The following is a 23543-nucleotide window of genomic DNA, read 5'->3' as shown; positions in this document are numbered from 1 at the left end:
ATCATTTCTAAAGGAGATAATTCAGGAAGAAGGGACATAATCTGAGAATAATCATCTGAGGTTCAATAATACTCATGAACAAATAAAATGCTAGCTATATTTGTGAATGTAAATGTGTTTTTACAAATAAATAGCAGAAGAGGTTCAAGACGGCAGCATAAGAACCACCTGAATTCACCTCCTCCCATGGACACATCAAATCAACTCCTACATATGGAATAACTGTGGCTTCCCCAGCGGCTCAGCGGTAAAGAATCTGCCTGCAAGGCAGCGGATGAAGGAATCACACATGACTGAAGCGGCTGAGCGCACATGCATGTACATGGGACATTTCCCTCTGAAAAAAGCCTGAGAACCAGCTAAACAACTCCTCAATGATGAAGGGTAAAAAGATCAATATAGGATGGAGAAACAGAGATGTGTTCTCACCAAAAAATTCATACCTGGTGTGGTGACACACAACTGGGGGGGCCTCACAAATACAGAGCTTAGCCCTAGAGCAAAGGGTTGGTGCCCTGCTTCAGGCACTCCAAGTCTTGGGACCTGCGCCTTGGAAACCAATAGGGCCAAGGTTCGGGAGATTCAAAGCACTGCAGGGAACAGAGATTCCTCTCTTAAAGGACTTACATGCAGACTCACCCCAAGACAGCACATAAGGATGCAGTTTGAAAAGCATCTAAATGACATTAGCTAGTGAAGGGGATTCACTAGCTAATCTTAAAGCATGTTCCAGAGGGAAAAGGACCTGTTGGGACTTTCCAGATAAAGTTGCTAGCATTTTATGCTTTCATGTTCTCATTCTACATTGTAAGGGCCAGCACTAGTAGGTGCCAGTTTTGCTACTGTGCTAGTGCTGGTGGTCATACTCTGCCGGCAGCCTTGTTAAAGCCAGCAGGCATCGCCTGGCTCCAAGCTCACCTGCAGTCCTGCTAAAGCCAACAGATATATACAGTCAACACAGGGGGATAACCCTTGATCACCTGACTCTGGTGGCCAGGGGTGCTTGGGCTTCTGGGCCCCAAGTGACTGAAACAGTCTGAGAGAGAGTTCTTAGCAGGCTACCATGTGCCAGACCATGACATAGATGGGAGGCTAAAACAGAGCCCTAGTCTTCCTGTGAAAAAGGCTTCTTTACTTGGGCTGGACCTCAGCTTGAGGGGCAGGTTTACCATACATCTACAGGCTATGAAGTTGTTCTCAGGGAACATAGGCTGGGGGGTTCTATTTTTCTATTTTTTTACCTTTTTGGTCTTGCTTCAGCTCATGGTACTTTTACTAGGAAGGAGGTTACACATTCATCTAGAGTCCCAGTATCTGTAAATGTCACCAAGGGATACATCCAAATTACTTGGTTTGGAGTCCAGCAGGGTTTATGACTATAATCCCAAAGAACTGTATATATTTACATATCCTAAAAATTGCTGCTTGAGGATATGGCATCCAGTGAGCCTGAAACTAGGTCCTGACAGATTCCTCCTTTGAACACTGAAAAGTCTTGATTTCAACCACTGGGACCTATCAACAACAAATCTGGGTGCTTATATAATCACAAAAGTTTGAGAGATAACTAACAGCAAGGGTTAGGTAAATGATAAGGTTCATCTCCTATACAAGAGCATTCCTTCAAGACTGGGAGAGGTAGCTGCTTTGCCTAACATAACACAGAGTCAAGCAAAATGAAGAAACAGAGAAATACACTCCAAATGAAAGAACAAGATAAAACATCAGAAAATAAAATTTAATGAAATGGAGATAAATAACTTACTTAATAAAGAGCTCAAAATAATGGTCCATAGCATTCAGAAGACTGAATGAACACAGTACATCTTTATACTCTGCACAAAAAAACCATTAGAACTAATAAATAAATTCAGTAAAGTTGCAGGTACAAAATCAATATACAAAAACCTGTTGTGTTTTTATGAGCTAGAAATGAATTATCAGAAAGAGAACGTAAGAAAACAATCTTATTTACAATGAAATCAAGAAGAATAAAATAACTAGGAATAAATTAACCAGAAAGTGAAAGACCTGTATACTGAAAACTATAAGACACTGATGAACAACTGAAGAAGACAAATAAATGGAAAGATATTACATGTTTGTGGGTTGGAAGAATTAGTTCAGTTCAGTCACTCAGTCATGTCCAACTCTTTGCGAACCCATGGACTGCGTAACACCAGGCTTCCCTGAACATCACCAGCTCCCGGAGTCTGCTCAAATTAATGTGTATCAAGTCAGTTATGCCATCCAACCATCTCGTCCTCTGTCATCCCCTTCTCCTCCTGCCTTCAATCTTTCCCAGCATCAGAGTCTTTTCATATGAGTCAGCTCTTCGCATCAGGTGGCCAAAGTATTGGAGTTCCAGCTTCGGCATCAGTCCTACCAAGGAATATTCAGGGCTCATTTCCTTTAGGATTTACTGGTTGGATATCCTTGCAGTCCAAGGGACTCTCAAGAGTCTTCTCCAACACCACAGTTCAAAAGCATCAATTCTTTGGCACTCAGCTTTCTTTATTTCAACTCTCACATCCATACATGACTACTGGAAAATCCATAGCTTTCACTATATGGACTTCTGTTGTCAAAGTAATATCTCTGCTTTTTAATATGCTGTCTAGGTTGGTCATAGCTTTTCTTCCAAGGAGCAAACGTCTTTTAATTTCATGGCTACAGTCACCATCTGCAGTGATTTTGGAGCCCAAAAATAGTCCTTCAGTGTTTCCATTGTTTCCCCATCTATTTGCCATGAAGTAATTGGACCAGATGCTATGATCTTAGTTTTCTGAATGATGAGTTTTAAGCCAACTTTTTCACTCTTTTCTTTCACTTTCACTGGTCCATATTTCCTAAAGTAAATAGAACAAATAATCCTAAAATATATATGGAACCACAAAAGATACTGAAAGTCAAAGCAATCTTGAGAATGAAGTACAACTCTGTGGGCATCATGCTCCCTGATTTCAAAGGATACTAAAAAGTCATAGTAATCAAACAAGTTTGGTATTTGTATAAAAACAGATACATAGATAATGAAAAGGCATAGTAACCTCAGAAATAATGCATGCATATATGATTGATTTATGACAAAGGAGCCAAGAATATACAATGGGGAAAGTATTGGGTCTTCAATAAATGTTAATAAAACTGAATAGTCACATGCAAAAAAATAAAATTAGACTACTGTCTTATACCATTCACCAAAATCAACTTAAAATGTTTTAAAGAATTAAATATAAGACCAGAGACCATAAAAATCCTACAAGAAAACACAGGTGATGAACTCCTTGATATTGGTCTAAATAAGGAATTTTTGGATCTGACTCCAAAGGCAAGGGCAACAAGAGCAAAATAAACATGTGGCTTTATTTCTTGTTTTTTAAGGAATCTCCATACTGTTTTGCATAGTGGCTTTATCAATTTACATTTCTACCAACAGTGCAAGAGTTTTCCCTTTTCTCCACATCCTCTCCAGCATTTATTATTTGTAGATTTCTTTATGGTGGCCATTTTGACTGGTGTGAGATGATACCTCATGGTAGTTTTGATTTGCATTTCTCTAATAATAAGCAGTGTTGACCCAGCAGTCCCACTACTGGGTATTTAGCCTGAGAAAACCATAATTCAAAAAGACACATGTACCCCAATGTTCATAGCACCACTATTTACAATAGCTATGACAAGGAAGCAACCTGGATGTCCATTCATAGATGCATGGATAAAGAAGTTGTACATACGCGCACACACACACACACACACACACACACACACACACACACATATATATATAATGGAATATTACTCAGCCACCAAAAGAAATGAGTTTGAGTCAGTTGAAGTGAAGTAGATGAACCTAAAGCCTGTTCAATGGAGTGAAGTAAGTCAGAAAGAAAAACAAGCATTGTTAATGTATATATAGTATATATTGAGGGAAGCTCAAAAGGAAGGCAGGGGATACAGCAGAAACCAGCACAGCACTGTGAAGCACTCATCATCCAATTAAAAATAAATTAAAAAACAACACATGAAACTGCATCAGACTGAAAGCTTCTGAACAGCAAGGACCCCATCATCAAAATGAAAAGGCAACCTACTGAATGAGAGATGTCTGCAAATTTATGTCGAATAAACGTTAATATCCAAAGTATAATTAGAACTCATACAACTCAGTAGTTAAGAATAAACTAACAGTATAATTTTTAAATGGACAGAGAATCTGAATGGACATTTTCCCAAAGAAGACATGCACATGGCCAAGAGACACATAAAAAGACGCTCAACATCACTAATCATCAGGGAAATGTAAATTAAAACTTCAATGAGATGTCACCTCACATCTGTTTGAATCACTGCTATCTAAAAGGCAAGAAATAACATGTGCTGGCAAGCACTTGGATAAAAAGGAATCTGTGTACACTATTGGTGAGAATGTAAACTGGTGCAACTACTATGGTAAACACTATGCAGGTACCTCAAAAAAACAAAAATATACTTTCCATATGATTCAGCAATTCTACTTCTGGATATTTACGCTAACAAAATAAAAACTTTACCTTGAAAAGACATTTGCACCCTCATGTTCATTGCAGCATTATTTAAAGTAGCCAAGTTATGGAAAACAATGTAGATATCCATCAATAGATGAATGGACAAAGAAGACATGGCACACCTATGAGAGACTACTATTTAGCCATAGAAAACACAGAAATAAGTCAGAACAAGAAAGACAAATGTCACATGACTTCACTTTAAAAGACAAAACAAACAAAACTGAGCCACATTAAACTAATAGAAGACACTGGAGAACAGGCAAAACAGGGGGAAAGAATCAAGATGTAAAAACTTTCTACTTATAAAATAAATAAGTGGATATGATATACAGCATGATGACTCTAATAATATTGTATTGTATATTTGAAAAGTGCTAATATAATACATTTTAAAAGTTCTGTTTACAAGAAAAAATGTTGTAACTTTATATGGTGGTAGATTGTAACTGAACTTAATGTGGTGATCATTTTGCAGTGTATACAAATATCAAATTATTATGTTGTATATCTGAAACTAATACAATATTTTATGTCAATTGTGTCTCATAAAAAAACAACAGTAGCAAATGTCTAATTTGTGAGATCAAAAAAAGCAACACTAAAATAATAGGCAACAAAAGTAAATAAGCTGTGAGAAAATCACTAGAATTAAAATGTCATAAAGTCTTTGTATTGTTCAGGAGGTGAGTTAAATATGCATGTTAATTTCATGGACAACCACTGAAAAAATGAAAGGACTTAATAAATTGCAAACTAGTAGAGAGGAGAAATGGGAATAAAATACAGGCAAGCCAACAAACGAGTGAAAGAATCTATTTAGGGGAAAAACCAAGACGAAAAAAGCATAGACAAAGTGGGACAAATAGAAACAGGAAATTAAAATGGTAGAAAATAGCTACCTATTCAGGTATATCAATATGTCAATTAAATATATTCTATACACTATCTTGGGCTTCCCTTGTAGCTCAGTTGGTAAAAAATCTGCCTGCAATGCAGGAGACTTGGGTTCAATTCTTGGGTTGGGAAGATCCCCTGGAGAAGGAAATGGCAACCCACTCCAGTATTTCTTGCCTGGAGAATCCCATGGACAGAGGAGTCTGGCAGGCTACATACAGTCCATGGGGTTGCAAGAATTGGACACAACTTAACAACTAAACCAACACCACCACACAATATCTTATAACACCTACAATAAATGTAAATGGCCGAATATTGCAAGTAAAAGAATAGATATGGTTCGATTTGTGTTTGAAAATATTCAGAGGCTCTGTATAGGAGACAGACCTAAAATAAAGACAAAAAAATTGAAAGAAAGAAAATATGGGATAAATTAACAGAAAAATGCTAACCATAAGTAAGCTAATAAAGCAAGGTCACTATAAGGAAAAAAAAGTAGACGTTAGGACAAAAAAACACTATTGGGGCAGACAGAGGGTAACTACATAATGATAAAAGTTTTACTCAGAAGATACAATAATTCTAGGCTTTTGTGTACCTAATATAAACCTCAAAATATAGAGAGACATGTTATATAGTTAGTGAGAAACTCATCATCATAGTGGAAAATTCATACAGCTTTTAATTTTTACTCATTGTAGAAGACAGAACCTTAGTAAACTTATTTAAATTTGAACAAAAAATTAAGAAGCTTGATTTAAAGAATGTATGTAGAACTCCGTATCAAGCAAGTAGATAATATAGTTTCAACAAACATTTTTTTATAAAAATTTTTCTCATAGTAGGTCAAGAAGGAAGCCTCAACATAGTTCAGAGAATGGGTATAATTTGGACCTTAGTGTCTAAGCAAGTAACAGTAAATTAGATGTTGATGAAAATACACATTTTAAAATATTTTGTACAGGAAAACATGTAAATAAGTCAGGGATAAAAAGTAACACAATAAAAATTTTAAAATATATTAAATTAAATAATATTACATTTTAAAACTTTTAGAATGCAACTAAAAATGTTAAAAAGAATAATATAGCTATAAACACTTTTGAAGAAGAGAAAAGAGTGAAAAAATAATGAACCTAGTATCTATATAAAAGCTTAGTAAAAGAACAGAACAAACCCAAGGGAAGCATAAGGAAAGAAGTATTGAATTACTGATCAAAGATAAATGAACAAATAGCATTTATACCTGGTTTCTAGATAGAAAAGAACTTTCAAAGCAATTAAGTCACAGAGTAAAAGACTGCTAAATTAGAATATCTTAACTTCTGTGCGTGTGTGCTCAATAGCTCAGTCATGTCCAACTCTTTGCAACTCCATAGACTGCAGCCCACCAGGCTCCTTGTCCATGGAATTTTCCAGGCAGGAATACTGGAGTAGGTTGCCATTTCCTACTCCAGATCTTAAACTTCTGTACCTCAAGACAAATCATAATATTAAACTTTCAAAAACAAAAATAAAGTAACTAAAATATATGATTCATATATGACCAAGAAATAATATCATTATATCAATAAAAAATTTACTTAAGTGACAAAAAAATCAAATCCCAAATGAAATGGATATAGAATATTAAAAACTAATTAATACAGCCATTAATAAGGCAATACAGATAACCAGTAACTATATGAAAACCTTTTCAAAAACATATGAAGTAAAGGAATAAACAACAATGAATTATCTCTTTTAATTTTTTCTCCCAATCAGGTTGCAGGAATCAGAAACTCAAGAGCTATACATACAACTTTGGGGGGACAAACTGAAAATATCCATCAAAAATTATAATGTTGATATTTTTTCATATGTATTGCTTTCTTCCAAAAAATTAAGAGATGCGGACAATTATGTAGGGCTCCCCTGGTGGTACAATGGTAAAGAATCCACCTACAACGCAGAAGCTGCATGAGATGCAAGTTCAATCCCTGGGTTAGGACTATCCCCTGGAGAAGAAAATGGCAACCCACTCCATTATTCTTGCAGAAATTCCATGGACAGAGGAGCCTAGCAGGCTATAGTCCATGGGTCACAAAAGAGCTGGACACAACTTAGTGACTAAACAACAACAAACAATTCTGTGTACTCTAGTAAAGAGAAATGTATACTCTATGTTGCAAAATTCATTCAAATAAATAAAAAATGTTAAAATCTAAAATGTAAGGTATGAGATTTATGAATCACATCATAAACTATCTATGAAGTAGAATGTTAACAACTCAAATGCTAAATGATATGAATATTCAGTGTATATTATTTAATGAAAAAAGTAGGATATAAGTATATTACAATGCTAATTATGTACCTCGAAGGAATTTAAACCAAAATATTAATGGTGGATCTTGGAGAATTGAAATTATATATTTTTCCCTTTTGTATTTCTATATTTTTCTGTATTGAGTATAAATGAATGAAAAAATACAAAGGAAAATAAAGTAAGGTGAAATTAGTTGCTGTTCTCTAAGGGAAACAAATTCATATTATATTCAAGTTTATTATTTTGGTGTATTAAGAGTAGTCAAATAATCATACTTAATCCCTTAGAAGTTGCCTGTTACTGCTATTAAACCAGCCTAATCATATTTGTGTTTCATTTTCATCCTAGGACTACATGTATTTTGAACTCTGGTCATAAAAGTCAGCCTGAAAAATCATGCCAGATATTACTGGCATTAAGTTTTGCCAGTCCTCATCAAAATTAAACAACTTGTACTTAGAATATATAATAAAGTTTTATTTCACTAAAATTATTTGTATGATTTTTTCTACATAATAGGACATACAACATTTAATTTTCTACATAATGAACCACACCAAAAATTTAGGAACTTAAAAATTATCATTGAAAACAAAAATAAACAAATGGAACCTAATCAAACCTATAAGCTTTTGTACAGTAAAGGAAACCCATCAACAAAATGAAAGACAACCTACAGACTGGAAGAAATATTTGCAAACGATATAATCAACAAGGACTTAATTTCCAAAATATACAAATAGCTCATACAACTCAATAATAAAAAAGCAAACAACCCAGTCAAAAAATGGGCAGAAGACTTAAGGGGCATTTCTCTAAAGGAGACATAGAGATGGCCAATAGACACATGAAAAAACGCTTAGTATCATTAATTAATAGAGAAATGTAAATCAAAATTACAATGATGTAATTGTGACTCATCTCACATGAGTCAGAATGGCCATCATCAAATGACAAATAGAGAGGGTGTGGAGAAAAGGGAACCCTCTTACACTGTTAGTGGGAATATAAATTAGTGCAGCCACTATAGCAAACAGTGTGGAGGCTCCTTAAAAAACTAAAAAGAGCATTGCCATATGATCCTGCAAAGCCACTCCTGGGCACATATTTAGAGAATACTCTGAATTCATAAAGATCCATGCACCCCAATGTTAAAGCAGCACTGTTTACAATAGCCAAGACATGGAGACAACCTAAATGTCCAATTACAGATGAATGGATAAACAAGATGCTCTACATATACACAATAGAGTACTATTCAGCCATAAAAATAATGGAATAATGCCATTTGCAGCAATATACATGAACATAGAGAAACATACTAAGTAAGCTAGATAGAGGAATGACAAATGGCATATGATATCACTTACAAGTGTAAACTAAATAGAAAATGATGCAAATGAAGTTATTTACAAAATAGAAATAGACCCACAGACACAGAAGAAAAACTTATGGTTACCAAAGGGGAAAGGGACATAGGGATAAATTAGGAGTTTGGGATTACCATATACACATATACCATTTTATATAAAATAGGCAACCAACAAGGATTTACTCTACAGCACGGGGATTTATATATGTATAACTGAATCAATCTGTCTTATACCTGATGGTAACACAACATTATGAATCAACTATTCAGACAGGACTTAGGGACTAGACAACGAAAATATACTTCAATGAAAACAAAAGATCATTGTATTTAGCTGAGGATTCTGCTGTATAATTTCTCCTTATCAAGACCTGGATCATTCATGCATGTGCAGTCACTTAACAGATTGACTGGGGACTGTCTCATCCCAGATGGTCTCATTCATATGTCTGGCTGTTGCCTAAGTTAGTAGGGGCATCAGGCCACATAGTTTTCATCATCTAGAAGGCTAGCCAAAACTTTTACACATGATGACTATATTGGAAAAGCAGCAGGAAAGCAAGCTCAAATGTTCACACTCATCCCAAACCTCTGTTTCTATTATATCTACTAATGTCCCTTAGCCAAAGCAAGTCAAATAGCCAAGTCCAGATTCAAGAAGTGGAAAAATAGACTCTACTTCTTTATGGGAAATGCTGAAAAATACTGTGGCTTTTTTATTCTCCCCTTCTACCATTTTTTATTCTCCCCTTCTACCCTGTCCACCCTCCGGTTATAATTATTTCATTCTCCCCACATGCAAAGTATTCTCAACCTTCCCAGAACTTCTAAAATTCTCTTTCATTTACAGCATCAGGTTCAAGTCCAGTATCATGTGATTTGCATCATTTGTGAATGCAAGCAGGGGTACCTGGATGTAGTTCCTCTTGATTCAGAGACGTCAAAACTAAAAAGACACTCCAAACAATAGTGCTGTGTTATGCGCTGTGCTCAGTCATGTCCGACTCCATGGACTGTGAGCCAAGGTGGAAATAACTACAGTAAACAAACGGAACTGATGAACAGCAATTTTAGAACTCAGATGGACATGTGCTGCCAGCTCCGCTTACTCTAGGAACAGAGGGTGTTCTGCCCTCGAGCTGCGCTCTCTCCTCCACTGTTCTCTGTAGCTATGCCCTCGGGGATTTGGGCTCTGCCTTCTGAGACATTTTCCTTTTCTAAGTGAAATGGCTGTGTTTTTACCTGAATAGTTTTGTCGCCCTTTTCCTACTTATAGAAAGTTGGAGATAGAAGTCTTTTAATTTTAAACTGTCTGAGTCTCTTTTAAGACTATGTCAATATAACTCTCTTAAAAACTGTGTGGCTTTCCATGTACCAGATTTAGCTCACTATATTAGAAAAAGCTACATTCAGTCTTCTTTTCAGGATGGGCTTCTATCTCTGAATTTACTAATAGCTAGTCTAGTTTCTTTATATGTAGCTGGGTTCTAAAAGCAACCAGAGGACACAACCTTATGCATAAGCACTTTTCAAGCCTCTGCTTACATCATTTGCAAATGTCCCATCGGTTAACTCAGGTCACATGTCTAAATCCACATTCAGTGGACTTTTAAAGAGATCCCATTCCTTGATTTGAGGCACTGTGAAATATTGTGAATGTGTTTTTCACAATCCACCACATTATTTAATGGGTGATTTTTCTTGATTTGAGTGTGCCATAGATTGAATTTTTCTGTCCCTCCCAACTGATATTTTGAAACTTAATCTCCAATGTGATAATATTTGGAGGTGGGACCTGTAGAAGTGATTCATTCATGAGAATGGAGCCTGCATGAATGGGATTGGGGCCCATATAAAAGGGCCCCCTCAGGGAGCTCCCTTGCCCTTTCACCATGTGAAGGTATTGCACAAGAGTGTAGTTCAGGAAGGGGATCCTCATCAGACACTTAATCTGCCAGCATCTTGATCTTGAACTTTCCAGATTTCAGAACTGTGAGAAATAAATTTCTGTTGTTTATAAGCCACTCAGTCTATGGCATTCTGTTATAGCAGCCTAAACCGACTAAGTCAGTGTTACCTAAAAAATAGTCTTTTTTTTTTTCTTTTTCTTTTCCCACTTTTGGATATTTATTGAAGAAAACAAAAACACTAACTTGTAGGAGACAGGAAGAATAGAAGAAAAGCAGGCCCCGGCATGTGCCGCAGAAGAAATTTATAATTATTGATAAACTGGATGCTTCAAGGCGTGAGACTCATGGAATAAGTCCAGAGGGAACAGTTCATAATCTGGAAAACAAGATATGATCCTGGGGTTGGAAAACTGACCCCAGGCTGTTTCCCAACTGGTATCTCAGAGTCACATGTTTTACATATCTGAAGGAAAATCTATAGATAAGAATATTAGTCTTAGTTACTAACCTGTTATTGATTACTATTTCTTGATTACTTAATGGTTAGTGATCACTGTGTTCTCTGGCCCTGAAGGCCACATGAGTTATAGCTTAACTCCCCGCATGTTCTTTCCTTCACGGCTGAGAGTATAATAAAGCTGGCCTGGATTCAGTTTCGGCACCCTCACCTTGGAGCGGTGTTGGTCCCCGGATCCTCGCCTTTCACTGAACTCATGTGTCTCATTCATTCTCCCGCCGCACCACGCTTTCAGAAACCTGCTTGTTGAACCCGACTTGACACTAACTGGAAAAGATACATGCACCCCGATGCCCACTGTGGTGGTGTTCAGTCGCTCAGTCGTGCCCAGCTCTTTGTGGCCCCGTGGGCTGCAGCACTCCTGGATTCCCTGTCCTTCACCATCTCCCAGAGCTTGCTCAAACTCATGTCCATTCAATCAGTGATCCCATTCCAACCATCTTGCCCTTGGTCGTCCCCTTCTCCCCCTGCCTTCAATCTTTCCCAGCATCAGGATCTCTCCTAATGAGTCAACTCTTCACGTCAGGTGGCCAAAGTATTGGAGCTTCAGCTTCAGCATCAGTATGTTCATTGAGGTGACTATGATTTCTGGTGTCCCTTTATCAGAAGTTAGTCAAGGTTTTTTTCTCCTACTCCTGTGTTTCAGGGGTACGTCTTGAAGAAGTCAATGGGTAAACTGCTGCATATTTCTAAGATTCAAACTCATAAATTTCTTTGGGTGCACACGCTAATTTTCCCCAGGTAGTGTTAACGGAAAGTCAGGTCTGGCTGCTCAACACTTGAAAGCGAATAGTCCAGAGGCAAGGTTGGTCAAAAGTTTGCTTTACTTTGCATACCAGCAGCTGTTGGAGAGGGTCCACATGTCCAAAGGCCCACTCCCTGCTGACAATTGAGGACAAGAATTTTTAAATGGGGAGTTTCCGGGGTGTATAGGAAAAAGGAAGGGACTCCAGACAGAAACAGCAGTCAGCTCTGACAGTCATCTTGAAATTGGTCATGTGATTCTCTGACCAGTATCATCCTGATTGTTTTAAATACAGTTAATATTCAGGCCCAGGATCACTTTTTTTCCAGTTTCTCTGAGGCCAGGTCTTGGAACTGTGCCCTATGCCAAGGACAGTCTGGTCTTCCTGCAGTTAACTTCTTCTGTCAGGTAGGGTTTTTAGTTTCTACAAAACAGCTCAAAGCATATGGCTCAGAACATTATTTACAGTCTTTGTAGAGGAACTAAAGGTCCTCAACTTTGCTTAATGACTAAATATAATTATTTTATCCTGTTTGATTTCTTTTCCTTTGTTTATGGATTTTCTCACTTCTTAGACTAAATTTATTCTTTAACTAAAGTTTTTCTACAGACAAAAGGCAGGCTGAGGACACTGGGGGCAGAGGGAGGAAGGACTGTAAGGTCCTGCTCTGTTTCAGCAGTAAGTGAAAGAGTCAAGTACCTCTGAGAGTCAGGACAGTGGAAGCAGACAAGAGAAAAAGTAGAAAGATTCTCTAAGAATAATGCAAATTTATCTGATGTTTGTGCACATATGAGAAAAAGGTTTTGATGAAAACTCTTCAGGTGAACATGCATATTATCTGTAAATACATCGATGAGGCCCATGGCACACAAAAGAGAAACTCTTACAGGAATCTCTTTGCAGGAATGAGTCAGTGGTGCTGTCCATGTGCCAACCTATTAGCCCAAAACTCAGTCCAGCAGCCATCACTGGACTGAAGAACAGGCTCAACCACCTTCAAGATGACTTTAGTCAAATGGTGTACCACACACCCAGGTCCTTCAATAATGGTTTTGTACTGGCAATCTTGACCTCTTTACCAATCTTCAATTTAGGCATTTACAGTCATATTTCCACCATGATAATATGGAGAAATCTACCTGAAAGTTGGTGAAATGATAATGAGATTCAAGCCTATTAAACATTTTTTTTTTGTATGAATGAGAGAAAACTCTAAAAAAAGGGCTCCTTGAGACCTAGAATAATTCTTAGGTATAAGGTCAATTGCTCCGTGAGTCATGTGCATGCTCATTCACTTTGGTCATGTCCAACTCTTTGTGAACCCACGGACTGTAAGCCACTAGTCTCCTCTATCCATGGGATTCTCATGAAAGAATACTGGAGTGGGTTGCTCTCCTCCAGGGTATCTTCCAGACCCAGAGGTTGAACCTGTGCCTCCTGCAGCTCCTGCATTGAAGGCAGAATTTTTTAAAAATTTATTTTTTTAATTGAAGGATAATTGTTTTACAGAATTTTGTTGTTTTCTGCCATACATCAACATGAGTCAGCCATAGGTATGCATATGTCACCTCCCTCTTGAACCTCCCCACCCCACCCTTGTAGGTTGATACAGAGCCCCTGTCTGAGATCCCTGAATCACACAGCAGATTATCATTGGCTATCGATTTTACAAGACCCAGAAAAAAGGAGCAATGATCCCACAAGAGACTGAACCAGACTTGCCTGTGAGTGTCCAGGAGTCTCCAGTGGAGGTGTGGGAGGTAGTTGGTGCTAGCCTACTGCAGGGTAGGGAGCACTGAGTGTACCAGTACAAGCATGGGGTCTTTAGAAGGAGCTCACCATAATCTTCATTACCTCCACCATAGTTCAGTTCAGCTCAGCCGCTCAGTCATGTCTGACTCTGTGACCCCATGAACCGCAGCACACCAGACCTCCCTGTCCAACACCAACTCCTGGGGTTTACTCAAACTCATGTCCATCGAGTCACTGATGCCATCCAGCCATCTCATCCTCTGTTGTCCCCTTCTCCTCCTATCCCCAATCCCACCAGGCAGGAGGGTCTTTTCCAATGAGTCAACTCTTCACATCAGGTGGCCAGAGTATTGGACTTTCAGCTGCAGCATCAGTCCTTCCAATGAACACGCAGGACTGATCTCCATTAGGATGGACTGGTTGGATCTCCATGCAGCTCAAGGGACTCTCAAGAGTCTTCTCCAACACCACAGTTCAAAAGCGTCAATTTTTCGGCGCTCAGTTTTCTTCACAGTCCAACTCTCACAACCATACATGACCACTGGAAAAACCATAGCCTTGACTAGATGGACCTTTGTTGGCAAAGTAATGTCTCTGCTTTTTAATATGCTGTCTAGCTTGCTCATAACTTTCCCTCCAAGGAGTAAGTGTCTTTTAATTTAATGGCTGCAATCACCATCTGCAGTGATTTTGGAGGCCCCCGCCCCAAAAAAAAAAGTCTGACACTGTTTCCACTGTTTCCCCATCTATTTCTCATGATGTGATGGGACCAGATGCCATGATCTTAGTTTTCTGAATGTTGAGCTTTAAGCCAACTTTTTCACTCTCCTCTTTCACTTTCATCAAGAGGCTTTTTAGTTCTTTGTTTGCTTTCTGCCATAAGGGTGGTGTCATCTGCATATCTGAGGTTATTGATTTTTCTCCCAGCAATCTTGATTCCAGCTTGTGCTTCTTGCGGCCCAGCATTTCTTATGATGTACTCTGCATATAAGTTAAATAAGCAGGGTGACAATATACAGGCTTGACGTACTCCTTTTCCTATTTGGAACCAGTCTGTTGGTCCATGTCCAGTTCTAACTGTTGCTTCCTGACCTGCATGTAGATTTCTCAAGAGGCAGGTCAGGTGGTCTGTTATCCCCATCTCTTTCAGAATTTTCCACAGTTTATTGTGATCCACACAATCAAAGGCTTTGGCATACTCAATAAAGCAGAAATAGATGTTTTTCTGGAACTCTTGCTTTTTCGATGATCCAGCGGATGTTTGCAATTTGATCTGTGTTTCCTCTGCCTTTTCTAAAGCCAGTTTGAACATCTGGAAGTTCACGGTTCATGTATGGTTTAAGTCCGGCTTGAAGAATTTTGAGCATTACTTTGCTAGCGTGTGACATGAGTGCAATTGTGTGGTAGTTTGAGCATTCTTTGGCATTGCCTTTCTTTGGGATTGGAATGAAAATTGACCTTTTCCAGTCCTGTGGCCACTGCTGAGTTTTCCAGATTTGCTGGCATATTGAGTGTGGCACTTTCACAGCATCAGCTTTCAGGATTTGAAATAGCTCAACTGGAATTCCATCACCTCCACTAGCTTTGTTCCTGGTGATGCTTTCTAAGGCCCACTTGACTTCACATTCCAGGATGTCTGGCTCTAGGTGAGTAATCACACCATCGTGATTATCTGGGTCGTGAAGATGTTTTTTGTACAGTTATTCTGTGTATTCTTGCCACCTCTTCTTAATATCTTCTACTTCTGTTAGGTCCATACAATTTCTGTCCTTTATCGAGCCTAATCTTGCATGAAATGTTCCCTTGGTATCTCTAATTTTCTTGAAGAGATCTCTAGTCTTTCCCATTCTGTTGTTTTCCTCTTTTTCTTTGCATTGATTGCTGAGGAAGGCTTTCTTATCTCTCCTGGCTATTCTTTGGAACTCTGCATTCAAATGGGAATATCTTTCCTTTTCTCCTTTGCTTTTTGCTTCTCTTCTTTTCACAGCTATTTATAAGGCCTCCTGAGACAGCCATTCTGCCTTTTTGCATTTCTTTTTTATGGGGATGGTCTTGATCCCTGTCTCCTGTACAATGTCATGAACCTCTGCCCATAGTTCATCAGGTACTCTGTCTAACAGATCTAGTCCCTTAAATCTATTTCTCATTTCCACTGTATAATCATAAGGGATTTGATTTAGGTCATACCTGAATGGTTTAGTGGTTTTCCCCACTTTCTTCAATTTAAGTCTGAATTTGGCAATAAAGAGTTCATGATCTGAGCCACAGTCAGCTCCCAGTCTTGTTTTTACTGACTGTATAGAGCTTCTCCATCTTTGGCTGCAAAGAATATAATCAATCTGATTTCAGTGTTGACCATCTGATGATGTCCATGTGTAGAGTCTTCTCTTGTGTTGTTGGAAGAGGGTGTTTGCTATGACCAGTGCATTCTCTTGACAAAAGTCTATTATCCTTTTCCCTGCTTCATTCCATTCTCCATGACCAAATTTGCCTGTTACTCCAGGTGTTTCTTGACTTTCTACTTTTGCATTCCAGTCCCCTATAATGAAAAGGACATATTTTTTTGGATGTTTGTTCTAAAAGGTCTTGTAGGTCTTCATAGAACCATTCAACTTCAGCTTCTTCTGCATTACTTGTTGGGGCATAGACTTGGATTACCGTGATATTGAATGGTTTGCCTTGGAAACTAACAGAGATCATTCTGTCATTTTTGAGATTGCATCCAAGCACTGCATTTCGGACTCTTGTTGACCATGATGGCTAGTCCATTTCTTCTAAGGGATTCCTGCCCACAGTAGTAGATATAATGCTCATCTGAGTTAAATTCACCCATTCCAATCCATTTTAGTTTGCTGATTCCTAGAATGTCAATGTTTATTCTTGCCATCTCCTCTTTGACCACTTCCAATTTGCCTTGATTCATGGACCTAAAATTCCAGGTTCCTATGCAGTATTGCTCTTTACAGCATCAGATGTTGCTTCTATCACCAGTTACATCCACAACTAGGTATTGTTTTTGCTCTGGCTCCATCCCTTCATTCTTTCTGGAGTTATTTCTCCACTGATCTCTAGTAGCATATTGGGTGCCTTCCAACCTGGGGACTTCCTCTTTCAGTACCCTATCATTTTGCCTTTTCATACTGTTCATGGGGTTCTCAAGGCAAGAATACCGAAGTGGTTTGCCATTCCCTTCTCCAGTGGACCACATTCTGTCAGACCTCTCCACCATGACCTGTCCATCTTGGGTGGCCCCACAGAGCATGGCTTAGTTTCATTGAGTTAGACAAGGCTGTGGTCTTGTGATCAGATTGGCTAGTTTTCTGTGGTTATGGTTTTAGTGTGTCTGCCCTCTGATGCCCTCTCGCAATACCTACCGTCTTACTTAGGTTTCTCTTACCTTGGACATGGGGTATCTCTTCACAGCTGCTCCAGCAAAGCGCAGCTGCTGTTCCTTACCTTGGACAAGGGGTATCTCATCACGGCCGCCCCTCCGACCTTGAATGTGGAGTAGCTCCTCTCGGCCCTCCTGCACCCGCTCATCTGCTGCTCCTTTGGCCCCAGGTAAAAAACAGGGAGGAAACACAGCTGCACCCATCAATAGAAAACTGGATTAAAGATTTACTGAGCATGGTCCCATCCATCAGAACAAGACCCAGTTTCCCCCTCAGTCAGTCTCTCCCAACAGGAAGCTTCCATAAGCCTATTATCCTTCTCCATCAGAGGGCAGACAGGGTGTGGAGAAAAGGGAATCCTCTTACATTGTTAGTGGGAATGCAAACTAGTAGAGCCACTATGTAGAACACTGTGGAGATTCCTTAAAAAACTGGAAATAGAACTACCATATGACCCAGCAACCCCAGTGCTGAGCATACACACCAAGGAAACCAGAATTGAAAGAGATATGTGTACCCCAATGTTCATCGAAGCACTGTTTATAATAGCCAGGACATGGAAGCAACCTAGATGTCCATCAGCAGATGAATGGATACGAAAGCTGTGGTACGTATATACAATGGAATATTACCCAGCCAATGAGGTGAATGAAACTGGAGCCTATTATACAGAGTGAAATAAGCCAGAAAGAAAAACACCAATACAGTATATTAATGCATATATATGGAATTTAGAAAGATGGTAATGATAACCCTATATGCAAGACAGCAATACAGACACAGATGTGTAGAACAGTCCTTTGGATTCTGTGGGAGAAGGCGAGGGTGGGATGATTTGAGAGAATAGCATTGAAACATGTATATTATCATATGTGAAACAGATCACCAGTCCAGATTTGAGCATGAGACAGGGTGCTCAGGGCTGGTGCACTGGGATGACCCAGAAGGATGTGATGGGGAGGGAGGTGGGATCAGGATGGGGAACACATGTACACCCGTGGCTGATTCATGTCAAGGTATGGCAAAACCAATACAATATTGTAAAGTAATTAGCCTCCAATTAAAATAATTAATCTTTTATTTATTAAAATTTTTTTATAAAATAAAATAATTTAAAAAATACATATATGTGGAGTCTAGAAAAATGGTACAGATGAATCTATTTGCAAAGCAGAAATAGAGACAGATGTAGAGAACAAATGTGTGGAGACCAAGGTGCTAAAGGAGGGAGGGGAAATCAGAAGACTGGGATTGACACATGCACACTGTTATGTCTAAAACAGACAACTCATGAGAACGCAGGGAAGTCTACTCAGCACCCTGTGGTGAGCTAAATGGGGAGAAATCCAGAAGGAGGGCTGTGTGTACACGCACGGCCGGCTCACTCTGCTGTGCAGCAGAAACTGACACAGCATGGTGAAGCGACCACGTTCCAGGAAGCATTGCTAAAAGAACCTACGATGAGTGAGACTGGCCTGTCTGCAAAGGTTTCCTAAGTGGTTACACTAGTTCATTTCAGCAGAATCTGAATGTTTAAGAAAGGAGATGAAAACAGAGATGTTAAGGAATGTGCTTAACATCACACAGCAAAATAGGAAGGAAAAAAAAAAAAAACAAAAAGATTTGTTGAGATATTTTCTGAAAGCAGGACCTGTTACATAATCTGCATAAAAATGAAGTGCCACTTATTCAAATGCCACTGAACTTTCAAGATGGCAATAGCAGCACATTAATCCAAGCACAGCTCCCAGGTCCATGAAGCCAGCCATGACCAGAGGATAGTATCACCGTATACACTGAAGCAAGTTAAATCTTTCTTATTTGGCCTAGACTGTAAATCATTATCTTTTAACTATAGCAAATATAGGTCTGAATCCTACCTCCATCACATATTACCAACTGAATGTTGGAAAAGTTATGAAATTTTCCATTTCCTCACTGAAATGTGGCCATGTTAATTAAAATTTCCACTGCAAGTTCTATACATACATGTTCTATACATACAATACTACACATAAATTTGCACATGTGAATTTTCTTCTGGTGAATTTACAAATAATTAAACATGTATCACTTGTGGCTCATCTGGTAAAGAATATGCCTGCAATGTGGGATACCTGGGTTTGATCCTTGGGTTGGGAAGATCGCCTGGAGGAGGGAAAGGCTACCCACTCCAGTGTTCTGGCTTAGAGAATTCCATGGACTGAATAGTCCATGGGGTCGCAAAGAGTCAGACATGACTGGGTGACTTTCACTTTCAGATATATTATAAAAATTGTGCAAAGCAGTGGCTTTATAATATTGCTATGTTAGTTTTATAAACATAATTATGTTAAGCTGACACAGTCCTTTAATTACTTTTTTAAAAAAATTCCTTCTCCATTAATGATATCCCTCATCTCAGTTGTAAGGTATCAATCACATAAGTTCACCATAAAGATCATTTTAAGATAAGATTTTTAGACATTTAAATAAAAGTTATATATTGAGGTTTAAGAACATAATATCATGTGCATTATATAATCTGTATATTATATTCTCCATTGTAATATTTCAACACTACTTTGGGGTATTCACAGATAAATTAATTTAATTTACATTGAGTTTAACAATTAAAAAAATCATTTACTAAAGCAGTTAGCATCTTGGCATAAAAATACATAGATGAACAGAACAGAACAGAGAGACCGAAAATAAACCTAAATAGATAAGGTCAATAATTTACAAAGAACACAAGGAAAGAACGACTGTTCTTTCAGTAACTGCTGTTGGGAAAACTAGACAGCCACATGCAATAGAATGGAACTGGACTACTATCTGAAACCACACACAAAAATTAACTCAAGATGGACTGGAATGTAAAGCCTGAAACTATAAAACTCCTATTAGAAAACATAAGCAGTAAGCTCTCTGTCATCAGTCCAGGTGATGATTTTTGTATTTGACACCAAAAAGCAAAGGCAACAAAACCAAAGGTCAACAAGTGGGACTACATCAAACTAAAAGGCTTCTGTGCTGTACTATGCTAAGTCACTTCAGTCGTGTCTGACTCTTTGCGACCCTATGGACTGTAGCCTTCCAGTCTCCTCTGTCCCAGGGATTCTCTGGGCAAGAGAGCTTGGGTTGCCATACTCTCCTCCAGGGGATATTCCTGACCCAGGGATTGAACCCACATCTCCTACAGCTCCTGTGTTGTAGGCGGATTCTTCACCTCTGAGCCACCAGGGAACAGCAAAGCAAATTTAAAAAAAAAAAATTAAAATGCAATGTAATGAATGGGAGAAAATATTTGCAATTCATATATCCAATAAAGAGTTAATATCCAAAACATATAAAGAACTCATACAACTCAATAGTAAAAAAACAAGCAATCCATTTTAAAAATTGACAAAGGATCTGAATAGGCATCTTTCCAAAGGCATGAAGATGATCAATAAGCACATGACAAGATGCCTAACATCACTATCATCAAGGAAATATAAATCAAAACCACAATGAGATATCACCTCACACCTGCTAAAATGACTATTATGAACAAAACACAAGAAGTGACAGGTACTTGTGAGAGGGTAACAGGCAGGAAGGCCAGGGGTCTCCAAATGGAGGAAATAGGCTGCAAGTGCCAGACATTTTTATCTCTCTTAAGCAGCAGGAGGAAACAAACTAGCAATACTTTTTTTCCTTCTCTATTCAAATTTAAAAGGAGGTTTCTCTTAAAATACTGTATTGCCATGACACCTGGTTTTACCTGAAGCTAACTGTTCTCAAACCTTGAGTTAACCAATACATTTTTCTTACAGAAATGTTTGTCTTAAGCTATGTCAATGTACCCCAAACTCTGTCTTCATGTTCTGACAAATGGCTCAGAACCTACTTGACAAACCAGTATGTTATACTCAGATATTGTTCCCCTAATCTATGTAAATGAAACCATTTGTATGGTAATCTGCCCTTCTACAAGATTCAAGTCAATCGTTTTATGGCCTGGGATGAATCATCTGGTGCCATTCTGAGTTTTAAGACATTCGTTTCTTTACATTAACAGACTGTGAGTGACTATATAACATCCAGCTGAAGACTAGCAGGCGGGTACTCTCTGCCCCCTTCTGATGCCTATGTCAGAAGCTTCCTCTATCTCCTTTACACTTTAATAAAACTTTACTACACAAAAGCTCTGAGCGATCCAGCCTTATCTCTGGCCCCGGATTGAATTCGTCTCCTCCGGAGGCCAAGAATCCGGGTGTCTGACCATTCAGCAACAACCGTTCACTTGCAAGGATATGGAGAAAAAGAAACTCTTGTGCACTGTTGGTCGGAATGTAAATTGATGCAGCCACTATGGAAAACAGTATGAAAGTTCCTCAAAACTTAAAAATAGAACTACCATATGACCTAGCAATCCACTTCTGGGCATTTATAAAAAGAACAGGAAAACACTAATTTATAAAGATACAGGTACACTTATTTTCACTGTAATGTTATTTACCCTAGCCAAGATATGGAAATGTTAGGTAGTTAGAGTAGGGAAAAGGAGTCCAGAATGGCGGTGGCTGAAAGACATGGAAGAGAAAAGCCTGAAAAAATAGAACAAAGGAAGGTCCGAGGACCAGAGTGAAAACCTCAGGTAAAACAAACAGCACTCCTGGCTGGCCCAATTTACATAGGACAGGCCCAGGGAGACAGAAACATATAAAAAGAGGAGCCAAAGCTCTCTTCTCTCTCTCTCTCCCATGCAATGGAGTGCCCTTCTCTTTGCGTCTTTGGATCCACATGCCCTCACGACTCGAAGATGGATTTTCCTGCTATTATCTAAATAAATAGAGCTGTAACACTGAACTGTAACACTGATTTATTTAAGAGCTGTAACACGGTCTGTTCTCCGAGAGCTGTGACCCGCCAAGGGGCTTTAATGTCCGTCACTCCAAATATTTGTTGTGACGAGACAAAAACCGAGGCGCTTAGGCTCGCCTGACATCTATGGTGCTGTGACTCGGATTTAACCTGGCTGAAACACACACACGGAAGAGGCCAAGCGCAGCAGGAGCCCAACTCAGCGAAGCTCCCACAGTAGAAGCAGAATGCGAAGAAAACCCACCGCAGGGGAAGGCCCATCGTGCTGGAAACCGGGGCAGTGAAAAACGAACTCAGCAGAAATCCCACGCAGCTCAGTCTAAGAGTCCAGAAGACCTCCGGTTAAGGTAGGAGGTCCTGCTCCTATGGCTGGAGGGACAAGCCTAACAAAATCTTAACTCCTTTACAGTCTCTCATTTCTTGTTTCCTCAAACCCCCCGTGAACAGGTGGGCGGCAGTGGGTGCAATTGAGGGACTCTGGAGAGGCTATTCTTCAGTATGTCCCAAAGGCACTCTCTGCTGGGCCCCAGTAGCTGTTACCCAAGCCGGTGGGGGTTCTTCTGCCCTTACTCTTCTCTGTGCCAAAAAGTCAGACCAATGAAAACTGTGAGCACCGGTCAGATATTTAGCAAATTTTCCAGCATGCTATGAAGGGGATTCCTTGGCACGTTTTTCCCACTGCTTTTTCCTCCTGTCCTTCAGCTCTCTCTCCTGGGACTTGAGCCCGACCAAAACCCAGGATGCCCACCTCAGGCTCTGAGGTCTTATTGCAAAAATTCAGTGAGAGACAAAGCGATAAGTGGGGGGTGGATTTGCTAGGATTCAGAGAGAAGGGCCCATTCTTCAGGGCACTGGCTATGGAATGTGGCCTGGCTAGATTTTGCGAGCCGGGTGAATTAATATGCTAATGAGCAGAAGGATCATCCCAGCCATTGGGGAACCACCCACTCCTCTGTCTTTTGACAGTGCCTTGGAGCTGTTCTGCCACCTCTGGGTGTGTCTTTTGGCTTATAGGTTGGGGGTTAAGGTTTACTTGAATTTGACTTGTCATCTTGGACCCAATTGATTTTAATCAATATACTTTATGCCCTTCTGCTATGTCATTCTTTCAAAGGTTGTGCTCTGCCCCCGTTTCCCTCCTATTTCATGCTCCTTTCCTCAGCCCCATCCGGGCCCACAATGTTGCCTCTACAGTCTTCTAGAGGGATAACCAGAAAATAGCTGGCCTTGGGAGGGAAGTACTGTATG

General features: G+C 39.2%; 1 protein-coding gene across 1 annotated transcript in view; it reads left to right on the top strand.

The window, feature by feature from the left end:
* The window catches only part of LOC133073835 (phospholipid scramblase 1-like), a 28569-nt gene extending 20369 nt beyond the window's left edge, over positions 1 to 8200 (top strand). Inside the window, exon 7 of the mRNA XM_061167830.1 lies at positions 8104 to 8200. Coding sequence (XP_061023813.1) covers positions 8104 to 8200 — 97 coding nt within the window. The remainder of the gene's footprint in view (positions 1 to 8103) is intronic.
* The last annotated feature ends 15343 nt before the right edge of the window (positions 8201 to 23543 follow it).

Source organism: Dama dama, chromosome 19 (assembly GCF_033118175.1).
Source record: "Dama dama isolate Ldn47 chromosome 19, ASM3311817v1, whole genome shotgun sequence".
Taxonomy (NCBI): Eukaryota; Metazoa; Chordata; class Mammalia; order Artiodactyla; family Cervidae; genus Dama; species Dama dama.
The sequence above is the reverse complement of the archived record's forward strand: the minus strand, read 5'-3'. Positions and strand labels throughout refer to the sequence as shown.